This window comes from Colletotrichum paranaense, assembly GCF_030867605.1.
Source record: "Colletotrichum paranaense strain IMI 384185 chromosome Unknown Scaffold_2.1, whole genome shotgun sequence".
Lineage (NCBI taxonomy): Eukaryota > Fungi > Ascomycota > Sordariomycetes > Glomerellales > Glomerellaceae > Colletotrichum > Colletotrichum paranaense.
Genome location: NW_026848960.1, coordinates 382820 through 400365, shown reverse-complemented (window position 1 = coordinate 400365; position 17546 = coordinate 382820). Strand labels below are relative to the sequence as shown.

Sequence of the window (17546 nt, the reverse complement as noted above, 5' to 3'; positions counted from 1 at the left end):
CCACCTCACCACACTATTCCGTACTCCGTACACTACACTAAGCCTACAGATACAGATACACATGTCACACACACGCATCCATCCATTGTTCTAGAGCAGCCATAGGAATACCTACCCTGACGTCGCGCGCAACCGACCAACCCCGGTACGCCGAATTTGAGATCTCCCCCAATCCACAGACTCACTCCCCCCCGACTCGCCGAACAGCAACAAACGCCGCCGAGGTCCTGGACACGAGAGAGAAGAAAAAAACTTACATCAGCTCCATCCCACCATAAACCCATTTCCGCGTCCGTCGTGCCACACACGTGTACATGCACACACGCACCATACTATAAGCTGCATTTGTCAGATACCGGTAGCGTAGGAAGTTGCGCATCTGGAAGCATATAAGACGTCACTCAAATCGGCCCCACCACCGTACATATCGGAAATCGATTATTTACTCTGCCCCCCTCCCCCTCTTCCTGGCTCTGCTTCCTTCGCCCCGCGATTCAGCTCCCCATGCAAGCCCTCTACCGCACATCTACCGCAGCAGCATCACGAGCAGCAGCAGCAGCACCCACACGACTCGTATCCATACAGAGGCACCTCTCTTCCACAGCGCGCACCATGGCTCCCATCACAAAGGAGACCGACTACCTCGTCATCGGCGGCGGCAGCGGCGGCCTCGCCTCGGCGCGTAAAGCCTGCGGCCAGTTCGGCGCAAAGGCCCTCATCGTCGAGGGCGCCAGGCTGGGAGGAACCTGCGTGAACGTTGGGTAAGTATACCTCAGTCTCCCTCTCTCTTTCTCTCCCTGTCGGGGGATTCAAGCAGAAAAAAACAAACACAAGCAAGCTCATGCTAACCCCCCCTCCTCCTTGCTACAGCTGCGTCCCGAAAAAGGTCACCTTCAACGCCGCCGCCATCGCTGAGACGATCCACCAAGCCAAATCCTACGGCTTCTCCGTCAACGAGACAGCCCCCTTTGACTGGCCCACCTTCAAGACCAAGCGCGACGCCTACATCAAGCGCCTCAACGGCATCTACGAGCGCAACCTCAAGAACGACAATGTAGAGTACCTCCACGGCTGGGCCAAGCTCACCTCCCGCAACGAGGCAGAGGTCACCCTCGACGACGGCACAAAGACCCTCGTCAAGGCGAAGAAGATCCTCGTCGCCGTCGGCGGCAACCCCACCATCCCGCCCACCATCCCCGGCGCCGAGCTCGGCACCAACTCGGACGGCTTCTTCGACATTGAGAAGCAGCCCAAGAAGGTGGCCCTCGTCGGCGCGGGCTACATCGCCGTCGAGTTCGCCGGCATGTTCAACGCCCTCGGCTCGGAAACCCACCTCTTCATCCGCCACGACACCTTCCTCCGCACCTTTGACCCCCTGATCCAGGAGACCGTCACAAAGGAGTACGAGCGCCTGGGCGTCAACCTGCACAAGAAGTCGCAGCCGACCAAAGTCGAAAAGGACGCCGACGGTAAGCTCACAATCACCTACAAGGACGCCGACGGAAAGGAGACCTCTGAGGGCGGCTTCGACCACCTCATCTGGGCCATTGGCCGCACGCCCGCGACAAAGGACATTGGCCTCGAGGAGATTGGCCTCAAGCTCAACGAAAAGGGATACATCCCTGTCGACGAGTACCAAAACACAAACATTGACAACATCTATGCCCTCGGTGACGTCACCGGCCAGGTCGAGCTGACCCCCGTCGCTATCGCTGCTGGTCGTCGTCTGGCCGAGCGCCTGTTCGGCGGCGCCGAGTACGCAAAGGCGCACCTCGACTACTCCAACATTCCCTCCGTTGTCTTCTCCCACCCCGAGGTCGGTAGCATCGGCCTTACTGAGCCCCAGGCCATTGAGAAGTATGGCAAGGACAACATCAAGGTCTACAAGACCAGCTTCACCGCCATGTACTACGCCATGATGGAGCCTGAAGAGAAGGGCCCCACCGCCTACAAGCTTGTTGTCGCCGGCCCCGAGGAGAAGGTTGTCGGTCTGCACATTGCTGGTCTTGGCAGCGGAGAGATGCTCCAGGGCTTCGGTGTTGCTGTGAAGATGGGCGCGACCAAGAAGGACTTTGACAGCTGTGTTGCCATTCACCCAACTAGCGCCGAAGAGCTGGTCACACTGAAATAGAGAGATACATAGAGAGAGGTCTAGTAAGACTTAGAAGAGGAGGAAAAGATACCAATTCGTAAAATTTCAACTTTAATCTCACGCTTTGTCCTTGAACGCCAATGCTCTTCGTGGGGTGGTTCATCAATTCCTTTTCGTCCGAAACGCCGCCAGCTATGGCAAATGCCCCTCTTCCTGCCGCCTAGCCCTGAAGCAACATTGGTTGTCCTGTGTTACCACAATTCATCTGTCGATATTTGGCCTGAAACGAATGCCTGAGAATTCGTGTGCTGTTTGACCACGAATGTAATGCCGAATTCCAAAGAAATCAAATGCTCGCTTGTGTTTTGGCGCAACTTGGTTTCCCCTACAGGAATACTATGCTGACGAGGCCAGTCGCAGAAAGACCAAGCACAGTGAAGAGAACGGCATGAGGAGCAATAGCACCAGCAGCGCTGGGCTTGGACTCTTGGGGGCCATCGCTGTTACCTTGTGTCAGTCTGGAATTTCTAACGACAAGTCGGCAGGAAAGTACTTACGTTGGAGTGGCTGACGACGGCGCTGAGGTAGCATCAGGGTCGGGGCTACCTGGAGCCTCCGGGGTCGAGGTAGGGGTGGCGCTCGTAGTAGAGGCCGAGGGCAGGTCAGCAATCTTGACGCCGATTTCGGCGCACGTAGATGCGTAAGACTTGTAGGCCTCCTTGAGGTTGTCGCCCTGGCAAACGCTGGTCAAGTTACCAAGCATGGCCGACATGAAGTCGGTGCACATGTCATCGATCGAAGAGACCTTGGGCTGCTGGCCAACGGCCGCGAGAAGGCAGGCAGGAGGGCTTGCGGCAGCCGCAATGTTGACCATGCCAGCAAAGGCTGCGATGCAGAGTGTAGGCTTCATTGTTGTTGGTGCAAGTGTGCGTAGCTAGGTGTCTTTTGGGTGTGAGGTGGTTTTCGTAGGAATTCTGGTCGCCAAAGGAAATTGCTGCATGACCAAGAAAGAAGTCAGCGTCTACCCGCAAAGAGAGAGTGCATTAGATGGATTCTCCGTGAAGATTGTTTTACATACCAAGGAAGGATACAATCTTTCTGTTTGTTTGGATCGATCTTAGGAAAACCCGAGGGTGAGGCAGAGCCAATTGAGGGTATGATGAAGCAAGGTGAAGTTTGACGATGCAGTGGTGGCAACAAACCGTGGTCGTGTAAGTGCCTCACCGGGCAATTCTCCAGGAAAGACGGAAGGAGCCCCTGTGGGTGGAGAGGGAGATCGACGGGAATGGCTCCGAGGCAGGTGGTATTTCTGGGGAAGGAAGGGACCGGTGGGTGGGGCCGGCGCGAACTTCTTTCCTTCTGGAACAACTTCAAAACACCATTCTGAGATCGTCTCTTTCCTGTCCACAACACCAAGCTGCCAGCCCTCTTCGGGTGTCACGATCGACTCGTTCCTCTACATTGGATGGAGGAGGCATGGACGTCTTGCCTGCCAACAGCAGGAATGACTGGCCCAATTTCGATATAGAAGGGAAGGTAGGACAGGTCGACGTCTTGTCCCGCCGGCAACTCAAAACCACCCGCCGACGAGCCTTGGCATCCACTATGTTGGCACTGACGATATCTTCTGGACCGTTCTGGCCCACATCACCCGTTGCGTTGTCTTCATGATCAGTAATATTCGACAGACCAGAAGGGCCAACGACCGGAAGACCCTTCTTTTCCAGGGCCTTTCAGCCGCAGACAATTAGCCAACCGGCAGAGGAAGCCCTACTCCCTCTTGATGATCAATGTCAGTCTTATTCGCATCTTCTCAAACCTTCCCACTCTTGCCGCCAACCTAAATAGGTGTGCCGATTGTCTGTAGATGATTACTTGTACTGCTTGGCAGCATAGAAATATCGCCGGCAAGGCGGAATTAGGTTCGAGTCGAGGGACTCGTCATCTCATCAGACAATCACATTTGGTGGCCGTGTTTGTCCCATCCACTCGGCAACCATGACTTTGACTTTTGACGCAGACTTCAACACATGGATACGTTTTTCTCAGCCTCCAAGTCCGATAGCCTCCCGTCGGCCGACGTCTCTACAGGCAACTGATGGCCCGCCGCCTTGGCTCGCCGCCACTGTCAACAACTGCATGCAAACTCTCCTCGCCCATCTTTGCAAACAAGCGGCACCTTGTCAGTAAAAGGATAAACGGCCTTTCCGCCTGAACGGCGGCTCTGTGACAAAAAGACTCGTATGATGGCTTCCTGAACGCCTGGATCCCTTGGATTGGCCCTGCCAAAACGAGATCTCAGCAACGTCTTCGTGAGCTGTGACGTTTCTTGTCTCGAAACATGAGATGAGTTTCGCTTCGTCCACAAATAAACAGCGAGTCAGTAATGCCGCCTCGAAGAAGCTGAGCCTCTCAGGCCACTCTTCGTTCTCGTCTACTGACCATGCACCAACAAGAACACATTACAGACATCGAAGTCGTGGCCGTTAAACAGGCTACCCTTTCCTGCCTCCCGGCGTGTGGGAGGGTATTCGAACCGCTTGTATTGTTCCATTACGACGATGCCGGCGCAACGGCGCAACGGCGCTTACTCGGCTCCCGCCCACTCACACTCAACATCGGGACTGCCCCGAGCTGTCGGGATTCACCGCGGCGTAGATACTGAAACCCACCACACGAAATGCCTCTGGCACACAACACGCCGCGATTCTAGCGGAGACCGCACTTTTCCCACATGCCGTTGTCCACTTCACCTGAAGATTCATCTCATCACGATTTTCCGTCGTTCTGCCGTTGTTCTTCCGTCGAAGCTTGTGTTCGTTGCGGGAGGAGACTGAAATGTCTGGCAGTATCATGGCCAGATAGTCACCGATCGTCTTCAAGTTGCCCAGAGAGCACATCAAACAGCGGCTCGGGGAGCGCAAGTGCCTCAAACAAGCGAACCCAGAATGCAATGAGGCAGCGTTTCCTCCGTAAACAAACCGACCTTCTCACGATGAATCGTTTGCCTGACTAGTCTGTTCTGGTCATAACTAGTAAATGGGTCATTCGGAAGATAGAAACCCGCACAGACAAGTTTGTCATAGCCAGCTCGTGGCTCCTCTGTTGTTTTAGACGACTAACATGGAGCAATACGGGGCTTGACCAATGGCCTCGCCGCTAGAATTTCCCAACGCGGCCTAGGAAGAGGCTCCCAAGAGGTCGGTGTTCTGTCGTCTCATGGTCACAGCGGCTACGCCTGGCCAAGCTTTCCTGGACAAGTCTCTCGAATATACGACTTTCGGAATGCTACACGGCTAATTAAGTTGGATGCTATTGGATTACACGAGCATGGCTATTGTACTGCCCTAGCATCAGGCTATTTGAGGTCCTTAGTAGAGTTTGGGGCTATAGCTGACTGGCAGATTCGGACATGAACAGCTATCCGCACCTTTCCGATGTACGGACGAGTCATTGGGTGTACACCTCTCGGCAGGCATACACAGGTGTTCTCGAATTTCCTCTGGATTGCCTTGACGGGCAGAGAGCACGGCTCGCCAGCCCTTTGAAGGACATATGTATGCATGACCTAATCCACGCAGCATGGCTCCGCGACCCGATTCGCCTTCCCCGGATTCCCCTGTGGGTAGTCGCAAGGGCGACCCATCGACGGGTTCAAGCCGTTGGGCTTCGCGTCTCGCCCTACCAATCACGCCATTGGATCTCACAGATCCGTGGGCCATCTTGCAGCAGAGCCTGATGTTCTGAACGGCCTTCCTTGCGGCGATCAACCAGCCCTTGAACTTTGAAACTTGGCTGTTGGAAGTTTAACCTCCAAACAAGGGGCTCGCAAGTAGATTTCTTCACCAGTCCATCCGCGGAAAGTCTATGCTCGTCCCAGACAGCTGGCATCGAACGAGGTTCACAATGAAGCGTGCCTCTGTTCGGGTGGCCATCCGCACCCTTACCGCACACGCATGACCCCGGGTGCCCGTTCTGGATGCCCAGTCCGTCTCTTTCTTCAGATTATCTCGACAAAGTCGTCTGGGGACATCGCTGAAGAGATCAGACAGCAGTGGAAGGACCGGGATTGGGTTCGCATTCGTAGTGTGTGTCCAATGCATCAGAGTTCTATGGGCTATGTCAAGCACATACATACGTAGGGGACCACCTATCAGTCATGGTCCATCCTGTCACCCTTCACTCCGGTCCTCTATGTCGGACTGTGAATATCTATTCCGCCCCCCGCTGTCTTGAGGTCCATCGAGAGGCACCCACGACCTGAATGTAACCATCGGCAAAAATGGCGGACACAAAGGTCGCTCAAACGGCGAGCGTGACCATCATGCTGATGACTTTTATCACGCTGACAGTCGTGATGAGGACCTTTGTACGAAGTGTCCTACTAAGGAGCTTGGGCTGGGATGACAGTGAGTATCAACGACTGATGAGCTATCACGACTATCATGCTGACCATTTCTAGCACTCGTGCTCATCAGCTGGGTATGAAGCCACGATAGAAATTGGGAGGAAGTTGCTTGCTAAACATGAACAGGTTCTCGCCATGGCACTATGCAGTGCAATTCTTGCCAGTAAGTTGCCACCATTTCTGAAGGCTGGAGAGGGACTTCAAACTAATCTCGAATAGTGACCGGCGTGGGCTTGGGCTCCCACTTTCAAGACGTTTCGAAGTCAGACTTTGCCGAATTCTTAAAGGTAGAAAACACCAAAAGAGACTTTCCTCGATCCGCACTGACAAACCATCTGCAGTTCCAAGTCGTCACACAACTCACATACATCTGGGCATTTGTGACAGTAAAAATGTCTTTCGCAGTTCTTTACCTTCGGCTGCTCCCTGATCAGGTCTACCAGCGCATAAACAAGTTTCTCATCGTTTTGCTGCTCGCAGAGGGAATTGAAGAGACCGCCGTCGTCATCTTCAGATGCACTCCCATCGAAAGAGCTTGGACACCGTCCGTACCAGGAACATGTCTGGATTTGACCATCTTCTACTACTCTGCTGTAAGTTTGACTTGGAAGGGAGGTAATATGAAGTGGTGCGCGCCAGTCAGCTAACTCGAGCCAGTTCGTCATCAAACTATTGACAGACTTGGTGTTGTTCATTCAACCAATCCCGACTGTCTGGAAACTGCAACTTCCAATGGCAAAGCGAGTCGGGGTCATCGTTATGTTGTCCCTGGGCTTATTGTGAGTTCCTGGAATCGCCTCCATCTTCGGGACAAGCAACTAACAGGATTAGGGTCTGTGTCATTTCCGTCATCAGAGTGAGCTACATCAATGCTTTTGACCGCGACGTCACTTGTATGTCATTTTCACTTCCCGTTATCATTCACTAGCTAATTCTCGTAGTCTTGGTCGCCGACCCCTTACTCTGGTCAGAAGTCGAAGTCTGTGCCTTGATCATTTGCTCCGGCGTTCCATCTTTACGACCGTTGATAGCCCGTTTCCCTGTCCTCAATAAGGCCCTCGGCCTGTCGACGGGAAAATACTCCAAAGTATACTATCCCAATCAGCGAACGACGATAGGCGGATCGAAGCCATACTTGGGCCAAAATGCGTATGCACGAGCAACGCAGGGGAAGGCCGGTGGAAAACTCTCCGTCAGCTCGAGTTCCTACGGGATTTCAACACGTGCGACTACTGAGAGTATGGAGAATATCCTACCCCTGGACCTCGACAAACCATCATTAGCACACAGCGTAGAGATGGGCATCATCAAGGTGAAGAACGACATTCCTTCATCGCAACTACAGATGACACCGTCACAATACGTAATGGAAGATCCATACTTCCCCGCGGGACGGCCAATGGCCAGGCGGAAAAGTCGAGGGAACATCGGAAACATCCGCGACGGCACAGGCTGGATATCTGATGATTGATCGCACCCGAGGGTGACGACGCTTGAGCAGGCTTCTTGATGGTTTTTTACCTAGTACATACGCAAGCCACTGGAAAAGCTTCGGCGACTACATTAATGTATATAAAACAAGCACTTGGCATAGAGGAACGCCAACTTTGGCTGTCCACAGCCCCCTTTTTTGAGGTCGCTGCGCGATACATTGCCTACAGTAGAATAGGCCAATTCACTTCTTCACGAGTTCAAGATTTTCAATTCCTGGTGTTTCCTAGTCCAGCGAGTTTTATCCGTTTCTGGGCATTCTTGCCGCTACTTGGTGATCCGGAAACCGCACAAGGCACTGTCGGCGGATCGCAAAGCGGTTCGGATGTTCTATGGGCTGTCAAGAGCTTGGTGTGAGCAGTTTGTCTCTTCTTGACACAGTCTATGCGTGAGAGATCCGACATTTTCCCAGGCGGGCCCCAGGGGGGGGGGGGTTGGTGGTTGTCAATAAGGCAGGGAACACGTATAGGCCGGATATGCCGTGAGGCCCGGCGTGGAAAAAAGCTCCGGCTATTGACCATTACAGAGCAGATCCCGGACCCGATGAACGCCGGCCTTTGAACTCGCGTCTTTGGGTGTTACAGATGCAGATGAGCCTTCCCTTGCCCTCTAGTGTGTGTGTCTCTGTTTGACAAGAAAAACAATTGCACAATTCTTGGCCAAAGATAGATAAGCATGGGATGAATGAGTCCAAACCGATCGTAGAGTGCAATCTGCTGTCATGTTTGGTCATGTCTGACAGAAGTAAATGGGCGATTGGGTTGAGATGCCACCGTAAACCTTCCCATCTTTTGTCTGTTGGGACTGTAAAGACAGGGTCATAGGAACAGGGAGGTGATAATATGCAGACGCAAAGTCAGGCGCCGATCGCCAAGGTCCCCGAGGGTTGCGTCTCTTAATATTGTCCATATCGAATATGGGTATTTGACGCACGAGAATCGGATTCTTGAATTGGTCTGGAAACGTGAGAAGCGTCAGACTTGTGGTGAGTCTAGAACACGGCCAAGAGTCGGATTGGCTGTCACGCCCCCCGCCCTCGACTAGATGCTCTCTAGCTTTCTTCCAATCAATTGCTTTGCTATGCCATTAGGCTTTCTGGCATCTCCGTCTTGGCGGAAGTCACGATCTGAAGCGCCCTCACCCGCCACCCGCGCGCATATCGTGAAAGGCAAAAGAAAAGGTTGGTAGAGATAGAAAGGCCTGGCCCAACAACCTTCTCACACGTGGTGGCCTATCCTCACAAGTGGTCGTGTACACTGCCGAATGTTCACAAGTCACCATGTTTACACTTCACTTGATTTTCCTATCGTGAGGCTACCTAGCTGCGAGAGGCCACCAAAGGCACGAGGAGAAACGATTCTAACATGGGGGCGTCTCGATTGAAGTGAAGAAGGATCCCTTGAGGTTCAACCGGGAAGATTGCGTGTCGACCCTTTGATGCTGTGGAAGTAAGCTCTGCAATGATGCGTTGACACTACTAGCTTGCTTCAAATACTTGACCGGCAGTTGGTTTAGTTTTGGCCGTTGGTTCCAATGGCAGTCGTCGATCTCGAGAAGGCGCCGTGTTGTTTTGCCGATTAGAGTTGGAAGGCAAACAAACTCCAAAAAAGCAGTCCGGCATAAATCCTCTGTTGTCGATTGTCGGCATGATATCTATCACCAGGCAATCGAAGGCAAAGTCCGGTCGAGGTGCCTTATTAAGAGGAAAAGTAGAGACTTTCGGTGAAGCAACCTCGGTCAGAGTTCTTCACCGAGGAACTCCCCCACGAGAAAGCCGCGACCAATCACAACCGGCCAATGAGAAAACCCCTGATTTCCATCAAACCTCAGGCCAAAAGCATGCCCTAGCCTGGACCGTGCACTTTTCCCAGCTTTTGCCAGTGGGGTTAGCGAGCCCGCACAAACTCCAAATTTGCCAGGTGCTGTTTCTCGAATCTCCTCAACCTCCCGAAAAAAGTTCATTCCCGACAACCTCGACAGTCAACCACCCAACGCCGGCCAGCCACCAGTCGATTGCCCCCTGAGGAACCATCAGGTTAGTTACCGAAGCGAGACAGCAACTGCGGGAAATTCAAGAAACCCTTTACCTCGACGATATCCCACGATCTTCCAATATTCTTTTCGCTGGTTTTCACCATCCGTCAGCGCAAGAAGAAAGGCATTTCGCGAGATCCTCCTTGGTGGGCATTGAAGAAATACTTCGCACCCCCTCTCCCAATCCAACACCCCTCTTCAAGATCATTCGTGGTCACGAAGTTTCTTCTTTGTCACTCGTCCACCATTTCACCAGAACCCATGGGCTAACTTCTTCTCCATGAACAGCATAAGCAATCATGGGTATCTCGAGAGATTCCCGCCACAAGCGCTCCGCTTCCGGTGCCAAGCGCGCCTACTACCGTGCGTAATACAATCGAAAGCCCGTATGCTCTAATCAAGCATGCGTTCTGACCTTTCTGCTCAACAGGGAAGAAGCGCGCTTTCGAGGCCGGTCGCCAGGGTGCCAACACCCGTATCGGCCCCAAGCGAGTCCACACCGTCCGCACCCGCGGCGGCAACCACAAGTACCGCGCCCTCCGCCTCGACTCCGGTAACTTCGCCTGGGCCTCCGAGGGCTGCACCCGCAAGACCCGTGTCATCGGCGTCGCCTACCACCCCTCCAACAACGAGCTCGTCCGCACAAACACCCTGACCAAGTCCGCCGTCGTCCAGATCGACGCCGCCCCCTTCCGTCAGTGGTACGAGGCCCACTACGGCCAGAACCTCGGCCGTCGCCGCCAGCAGAAGCAGCAGGCCGCCGCCGGCGTCAAGGAGGAGGAGACCAAGAAGTCCAAGTCCGTCGAGAAGAAGCAGGCTGAGCGCTACGCCGCCGAGGGCAAGGTCGAGAACGCTCTCGAGAAGCAGTTCGAGGCCGGTCGCCTGTACGCCGTTGTCTCCTCCCGCCCCGGCCAGTCCGGTCGCTGCGACGGATACATCCTCGAGGGTGAGGAGCTCGCCTTCTACCAGCGCAAGCTCCACAAGTAAACGTATCGCCTTGTTCACCAGGGTGGTCCCGTTTGCTGCGTGAAAGCCATGTCTTAACGATACAGCGTCGCGCGTTATGGGCGTGTGGATGTGGATGGGGGAAAAACTAGATAACTGTGACTTTCTCACGGATCACGTTTACGGGAATGAAAAAAAACATTTTATCGGGCTCTTAGGTTGTTCTTGGTGTTGAACAGGTTTTGCTTTTCTCGTCTGGCGAGCCATCACGGGGCGTGATTAGCTCACAATGAAATGTAGGCTCGGAAAAGCAACCGAGTCCACAGACGGATATGGGTTATTAGGAAGACTCAAAAAGACTATACCACCAAGTTTTTGCCTGCCGTAATCACTGTTCACCTGCTGTCATCCACTCTCCTGATTGCCTTGTGATGCTTTCTGTATTTGATGTTGTAGCTGTCAAGTCTAACTACGGAAGCTTGAGTATGCGCCTTGAAACCCTTCTCCGTGCTCACCTAGCAGCTGGTCTCTGATACGAGTCTTGTATAAAAGACCAGATGGCTATTAGCCAGTTTCTCCTGGCCCGTCTAGGCCGGCATGCTTCTGCTCACTCCTACCGCGTGTTGGTTCTCGGGATATCAGAAACCGGTGACCGCCTCAAGGGTCTGTCTGATTTATCGATGCCCGTACTTCTACCAGCTGGCTGCCCAGATGTGCATTAGGCCAGCAAACACACGCAAACCTCCATACTCAATGGGAAGCTATGATTACTTTGTACATTAAGATATTCAGAGAATTCTGCTTCTGGGTTACCAGGGTCGTATTCCTCAGACTGCCTCAAGCAAACTGTCGCTTGAGGTCTGTCCACTTGCGGTTGAGCGTCTCGTGCTGAGAATTGATCTGTAATAGAGTTAGTCAAACTATCCTTCATGGATTTCATTGCGGCGTGCTCTTACCTCGGCATACTGCATCTTGGTCTGCACAAGCTCCTCCTCCAGCTCCGCCATCTCCTTCTCCAACTTCTCGTTCTCCTCGTGAACCTTGAGGTTACGCTTCATGAGATCCTCTCGCTCAGCCTTCCATGCGTTCTCGAGTTCTTCAGGCTGCTTTTCGATGACGTTTCGCAGCTCACGGACCTGGCCCTTGAGACTCTCATTTTCGTCCTTGAGTTCTTCGTTCTCGACCTTGGTGTGGACCAGCTCAGTTGCGAGGGCAGCCTGTTCACTATCGTATGCTTCGACACGCTCCTCGAGCTTACGGACCTTGACGGCAAAGTTAATATTGGCAGTCCGCAGCCCTTCCAACTCGGCCTCACGGTCCTTCTCAGCCTTTGTCTTCTCCTCCCATTCGGTTGTGTAGGTCTTGAGAATCTCGGGAGTGATATTGAGATCACACGCATCTCTGACAAGTTGATCGGCGCGGTAGACTTCCTTATCCATGCTGGCGCTTGAGCTTCCAAAGAAGCCGTTCTCCAAAATGCTGCCTGCGCTCGGTGCGGTATCGATGTAGGCGTCAAAAACCTTGTCTTTGAGGAAGACCGTCAGTTGCTGCATGTCCGAGATGGTAAGCAAGTTGGAGGCGTTCTTTTGCATCAAGACGATACCGAATCGCAGAATAGCTGAGAGACCTTCCGACAGGATCAGGTCGTAAATGCGCAGTACCAGTTGCAGGGGAAATCGATACGCGAATAGCGTCAAAAACCACTGTGTGGCGTAGAGGTGTGGTGAGATGCTGCGGCGGCGCAAATGACAGTACAAAGCTGGCTCGTAATCCTCAAGCAAGCGCTCAAAGATGTACAAGTTCTTGTGAAGGCCGGGCATGTCCTGAATAAATAGGTCGCGCAGGTGGTAGTGGTTCATCAACCGGACCAGCAGGCAGAAGGCTTCTTCCTCTGTCATGTTGAATAAAAGGGGCATAATCAAGAAGTTCATGCCTTGAGCATAGCCAACACCCTCGTCGAACAAGGCATACGCCTTGCACACGCCGAAGAGGCCCTCCTGAAGCCCGGCAGCGGCGGCGTACTTGGAGAAGCTGGTTCTCGCACCCATGTCTCGTCGAATCGTCTTCTCCAACTTCTGGAGCATGGCAGTATCCTCCTTTTGCTTCTTTTGTCTCGCCACCGTAGCCGCCTGCTGCGCCTTTAGGACCGTCTCCGCACTCTTCTCATGAGGGGAAGGCATGCCATTCGCGGCTGAGTGTTCCGAGTGGACAGATGATGAGGAGGAATTGACAATGTCGTTCTGAATGCTGAGAGTACCGTTGCTGCTCGAGCTGACAGTGCTATGACTGTTCCTGTTGATTTCCTTGTCGGTTCCCCTGGCCACTAGCTCTCTGTACATGATCTCGAGCTCTTCATTGTTACTCTGGGCCAATACTTGCCAGACTACTCCACGGATAGCGTTAGGAATACCACTGGCAATGGCTTTGTTCAGTTCCTCGGCGCTAGTCCGCTGAACAACCGCCGGGCCTTCGTAAACAACGGACTGCCAGAGATCCCAGTCCACCTGGGAGTCTGACATGTCCGAGGGTCCAGCCGATACACCAGATACTGTTCCTGGTGCCAGCGCCGGGTTCGGGGTCGTTGGGAGAGGCGATTTGGGGGCTTGATCAGCTCCAAGCTCCTTGTCGGTTCCATTCTGGGCGGGAGGTGTGATTAAACCCAATCCCTTGGGGGGCGGCACAGGTTTATCGTCGTCGGATGGCAGCGTGACGCCGGCCTCTTCCCGTAGTCGAACCATCTTGAAGCGGTCCTTCAGACTGTGTCGCGGGATGCCGCCCTCTTTTCCTTCGTCTAACCTGCCCAGCGACATCTCTGGGTTACTTGTTAACGTTGCGATGGAGCTGGCTGTGTTTCGACGAGGAGAGGCCTGTGGAGGTGGTGAGGTCTCCTTCTCCTTGCTTGTGCTGTTTCGAGACAGCCAGGAGAAGGGGCTGGTGAGCTTCCTGGTCGGGGGACCAGGGGGTGGTGGTAGGGCGGCAGAGGAAGCGGCTTGCGGTGGGGGTGCAGCTGGGACTACGGGAGATTTGGCAGGCGATGGCTCGGCTGGCGGCGACCATGGCATGGATGGGAGGGCGCCGGTGATGCTGCTAATGGATATTTTCTTGGGCGGCAGTGGCTTCTCTTCGACCGGGCTAATGGCTTTCGTTTCTTGGGTTTAAAATTAGCATTACTGTCAGACGTCAATTAATTCATGCAGCCAAACAACAAACCTGGTTCCTCATGTGGGGCAGGGTGGTCGTCGTCGAGCTTGACGTCGTCCAGATTTGAGGTATTGGAAAGTCGATGGGATACGGGAGAAGCTTTGCGCTTGATATCCACGTCCTCATGGTCGCTCACAAAGTCCTCGTCGACAAAGTGATCGTCTGGTGTTGGTGAAGGCGGAGCTGCTGGTGCTTCCACCCTGTCCTCTTCAGTGTGCTCCTCCTTTTTCGGGGATTCAGGGTCCGTTTCCTCGGCGGGTGGTGGTTTGGAGACGGAGGGCGTTCTCTGAGTAAGAGAACGCACCTCAGCTACCTCGGCGACATCGACAACGGCATCTTCGAAGGCATCCTGCTGCTTATTCGGTCATGTCAGCGAGTGGTTCTTCTCCTGTTTGCACTGCGGTTGCGGCATGTGGTCGAGCTTGGAAGGCCCAAGCAGGTATGTGTGCATCAAGGGAGGATGAGGGGAGCGTTACATTCTCCTTATCAGAGTCGGAGTCGGAGTCAGTCGAGAGTCTCTTCTCCTTGGTCTCTTTGGTCTCCTTGGTGACTTCAGGAGAAACGGTCGCAACAGGCTCGTCTGGCTGGGACATGGCGAAATGAAGAATCGTAGGTCAACTTGCGCTGACCTATGTGGGTGTGTGCGGTATGGTGATATAGCTTGCGTCCAGGTCGAGGTCGGACTGTTTAGAGGACCTAGTTGGTGTCCATGGAGATGGGGGAGACTGCAGCACTAGGCAAATCTGTAGACTGTGTCGTCTGTGCTGCTGAAGAACACCTTGTGATACGGGTGCTGCAGTCTGGGTCTCGTAAGGTATGATGCAGGGTTGGTTGCTGGGAACTGTTTTCGTCGTTGTGTGTGTGGTTGTTCGTCTCTGAGCTTGTCAGGACGGAAGACGGGAAATCGAGAAGGCGAGTAGGTCAAGGTCGAGGGTCGAGGATTGACAGTCGAGGATCGGTTGTGGCGCGCAAGTTGTGCCTCTCTCTCTCCCTTTTTTTTCTTTCCTATTTCCTGGCTGGGGGGGGGGGGCACCGGGCATGGGGGGATGGGATGGGGAATTGAATTGAATGAATGAAGCTGCCCGAGCCTCACCACAGATGGGGGGGGGGACCCCTTTCAGATGTATCTTTTCTCTGCTTCAATGTGACACAGTACTTAAGCTCATCCACCTACCTGAATGGGACCTGGAAGTAGACCCCCGAACGGTGGCTGAGAATACTCGAGTCCCGTCCGTATTCGCCCAAATAATCGACCCTCAGCACTCCTCGAGGTCCACCACAGACGAACGTTCAATTCTAGCGTACGGAGTCCAGTCAACTTTTGGGGGCCAGGGGGAGGCAAAAGGTGAGGGACCGGGCCAACCGCTGGTAGCTTAGCGCGCCGCTGCGGAACGGGATCGCTCTCTGTTTCGGGGGGGCTGCACGAGGGGGGCGTCTTGCAAAGTTGCGAGTCTGGATGCCGTGAGTTCCTGAGTTCCTCACCCGGAGCGCAGGACAGTGGACTTGCCAGCCCCAAATGCCATCAATGACAGGGGGCTGTCCTCTGGACATGCCAGCCAAAAGGAAATTGCTGGGATCGACACGGCAGGGAAGCTGATGTTTCTTAATGATTGCCCACCACCTCCCACACCTTTTCCAGCCTCTTCAACGCCTTTTGCTGCCTCTGTCACTCTCGCTAAGTCACTCTTATCAGGTGCGTGTCCAGAAAGACATGTCAATATGCGATAATAATATCAGATACGACGGCACTGTCCCAAAGCTTTCTATCTTGGGACGGGGAGTCTCCAATAGCATCTCGTTATCCGTTTTGGGAGCTTCAATCTCGTCAAAACGAGAGCTTGAATTGCCCTTTCTGAGTCATCCCGATCCTCGTCCGATCTTTGGAAGTTTGGGGCATCCTTTACCTCATCATCTCATGTGAGCAATAGCTAAGAATGATATGAACTTACTGTTCAGCCGTCGCTACACAGTATTGTTTGTTTATCTGCCATCTTGGCTTTTTGTTTTGCGGACGTGTGCGCGTCTTCCGAGACGACCTTGTCTTTAAAGAGTTTCGTTCAGTCCAACAGCCGCTGTCCCTGCAGCACAAGTTTCTTGGATGGCTTGGAAAGTTGGACTGGCTTGATGGTTGGCCATCCGAGGCAAAGCATTTGTGTGAGGTGGTTACTTATTCAGTACTTGCTCTTTACCACTGTTTGGCTGTGTACACTGAGTAGACTCTTGGTAGCGCCAGCCTTTCCCCGTTGGAACGTTATGATCTGCGCATCTCTCGCGCCGTTGCAATCGGGGGTAGATCTTTTCAACCCCTGGTGCCCTTCCCCCTTTTTCCAACTCTAAGAAGGCCGGCCGGCCGCCCGCAGACCCGGCGTTACGCCGCCTGTTTGTTGGTCGGGTTGCACCCGGGTTCGGGGGACAACGGCACCGAGGCCAGTTTCCTCACTCATCGTCGGGGCTCAGTAGTCACTATGCTTCTGATGCCTTCAGGTCGGGTTCGGTCAATTTGATCCGAATGTTAATATTGGCAGCTAGGTATTCATACGGGGTCTTCCTGGGTCTCAAATAGCTTGTCTGGCATGCCTGGCACGTTTGGATCCTATTTTTACCAACCTCGGACCAAGCACCGGTTGGTGTCTTGGTGCGGATGAACTGGAATGCAACCCAGGCCTTTTATATCGGCTGCCCCAAGTCTTCTGTGCAAGCTGAGCCACAAGCATAAATGTCGCAGGTCGCGGGACTCGTCGTAATGAGAACCTGATGAAAACAGATGGGCAGGACTCATCACATTTGCGACTTGACGTTTGATATTTTCGCAGTGCTCTACTTTCGATGTCGATTCAAACACTGTCCATTCATCCCTCACTTGCCTTAGAAAGACATCGCTTAATGTCACTTCTGATATATCGTGCTCGAGACGGGGAGATCGTTGTTCTGCCCGGAGGGTTCAATCTGAAGAGCCAGATAGATACTCTGGTTTACATTTTCTCAAGCTCTCTATTGAAAAATGAGATTTGAGGCCCAGCGTAAATCAACATCTGCTCGGTCAATTGAGGCTTTAAAGCCCCAATACCTTACATTGACACGTGCATTCTCGGCAGACCAGCCACGTGGAGGAGCGACAGCCTCTGGAAATCAGCATGCCATGTGTTGGCAGTGACTGAGTTGTTTGACGTGAGCCAGAAGTGCCTTCCGGCCATCACAGGTCTGTTATGAGAGGAGAGCAGTTGTTAGAGTTCTGCGTGAGAAATCTGTCGAGGAAGGCATTACTTCCCAAAAGGCGATGGAGAAATTTTCTTTCAATCTACCGCTGGCCAGACCCTCCGACTTTTGCGCATCATCAACACTGCACACGTTTATTGACATTGTGAAGTGGGAATA

General features: G+C 53.4%; 8 protein-coding genes across 8 annotated transcripts; 5 read left to right on the top strand and 3 right to left on the bottom strand.

The window, feature by feature from the left end:
• Positions 1-504: 504 nt before the first annotated feature.
• On the top strand, positions 505-2131 carry CPAR01_01998 (glutathione-disulfide reductase; the record flags this gene model as incomplete). The annotated part of the gene is made up of 2 exons (XM_060486286.1): positions 505-761; positions 871-2131. The coding sequence occupies 2 exons, from the start codon at positions 505-507 to the stop codon at positions 2129-2131; spliced, it is 1518 nt and encodes a 505-aa protein (XP_060353614.1).
• Positions 2132-2477: 346 nt separating this feature from the next.
• Positions 2478-3002, bottom strand: CPAR01_01997 (uncharacterized protein; the record flags this gene model as incomplete). The annotated part of the gene is made up of 2 exons (XM_060486285.1): positions 2478-2592; positions 2650-3002. The coding sequence occupies 2 exons, from the start codon at positions 3000-3002 to the stop codon at positions 2478-2480; spliced, it is 468 nt and encodes a 155-aa protein (XP_060353613.1).
• An 873-nt stretch (positions 3003-3875) lies between these two features.
• Positions 3876-4282, top strand: CPAR01_01996 (uncharacterized protein; the record flags this gene model as incomplete). Its single annotated transcript, XM_060486284.1, has 2 exons — positions 3876-3884; positions 3989-4282. 2 exons carry the CDS (start codon positions 3876-3878, stop codon positions 4280-4282), a joined length of 303 nt encoding a protein of 100 aa, XP_060353612.1.
• Positions 4283-5463: 1181 nt separating this feature from the next.
• On the bottom strand, positions 5464-5676 carry CPAR01_01995 (uncharacterized protein; the record flags this gene model as incomplete). The annotated part of the gene is made up of 1 exon (XM_060486283.1): positions 5464-5676. One exon carries the CDS (start codon positions 5674-5676, stop codon positions 5464-5466), a length of 213 nt encoding a protein of 70 aa, XP_060353611.1.
• Positions 5677-6374: 698 nt separating this feature from the next.
• On the top strand, positions 6375-7971 carry CPAR01_01994 (uncharacterized protein; the record flags this gene model as incomplete). Its single annotated transcript, XM_060486282.1, has 8 exons — positions 6375-6501; positions 6555-6574; positions 6627-6663; positions 6720-6787; positions 6842-7093; positions 7158-7279; positions 7332-7393; positions 7442-7971. The coding sequence occupies 8 exons, from the start codon at positions 6375-6377 to the stop codon at positions 7969-7971; spliced, it is 1218 nt and encodes a 405-aa protein (XP_060353610.1).
• A 2353-nt stretch (positions 7972-10324) lies between these two features.
• CPAR01_01993 (40S ribosomal protein S8) lies at positions 10325-11012 on the top strand (the record flags this gene model as incomplete). The annotated part of the gene is made up of 2 exons (XM_060486281.1): positions 10325-10388; positions 10456-11012. 2 exons carry the CDS (start codon positions 10325-10327, stop codon positions 11010-11012), a joined length of 621 nt encoding a protein of 206 aa, XP_060353609.1.
• Positions 11013-11807: 795 nt separating this feature from the next.
• CPAR01_01992 (TBC domain-containing protein) lies at positions 11808-14764 on the bottom strand (the record flags this gene model as incomplete). Its single annotated transcript, XM_060486280.1, has 4 exons — positions 11808-11870; positions 11927-14118; positions 14181-14526; positions 14648-14764. The coding sequence occupies 4 exons, from the start codon at positions 14762-14764 to the stop codon at positions 11808-11810; spliced, it is 2718 nt and encodes a 905-aa protein (XP_060353608.1).
• Positions 14765-15777: 1013 nt separating this feature from the next.
• CPAR01_01991 (uncharacterized protein) lies at positions 15778-16092 on the top strand (the record flags this gene model as incomplete). Its single annotated transcript, XM_060486279.1, has 1 exon — positions 15778-16092. One exon carries the CDS (start codon positions 15778-15780, stop codon positions 16090-16092), a length of 315 nt encoding a protein of 104 aa, XP_060353607.1.
• Positions 16093-17546: the final 1454 nt, after the last annotated feature.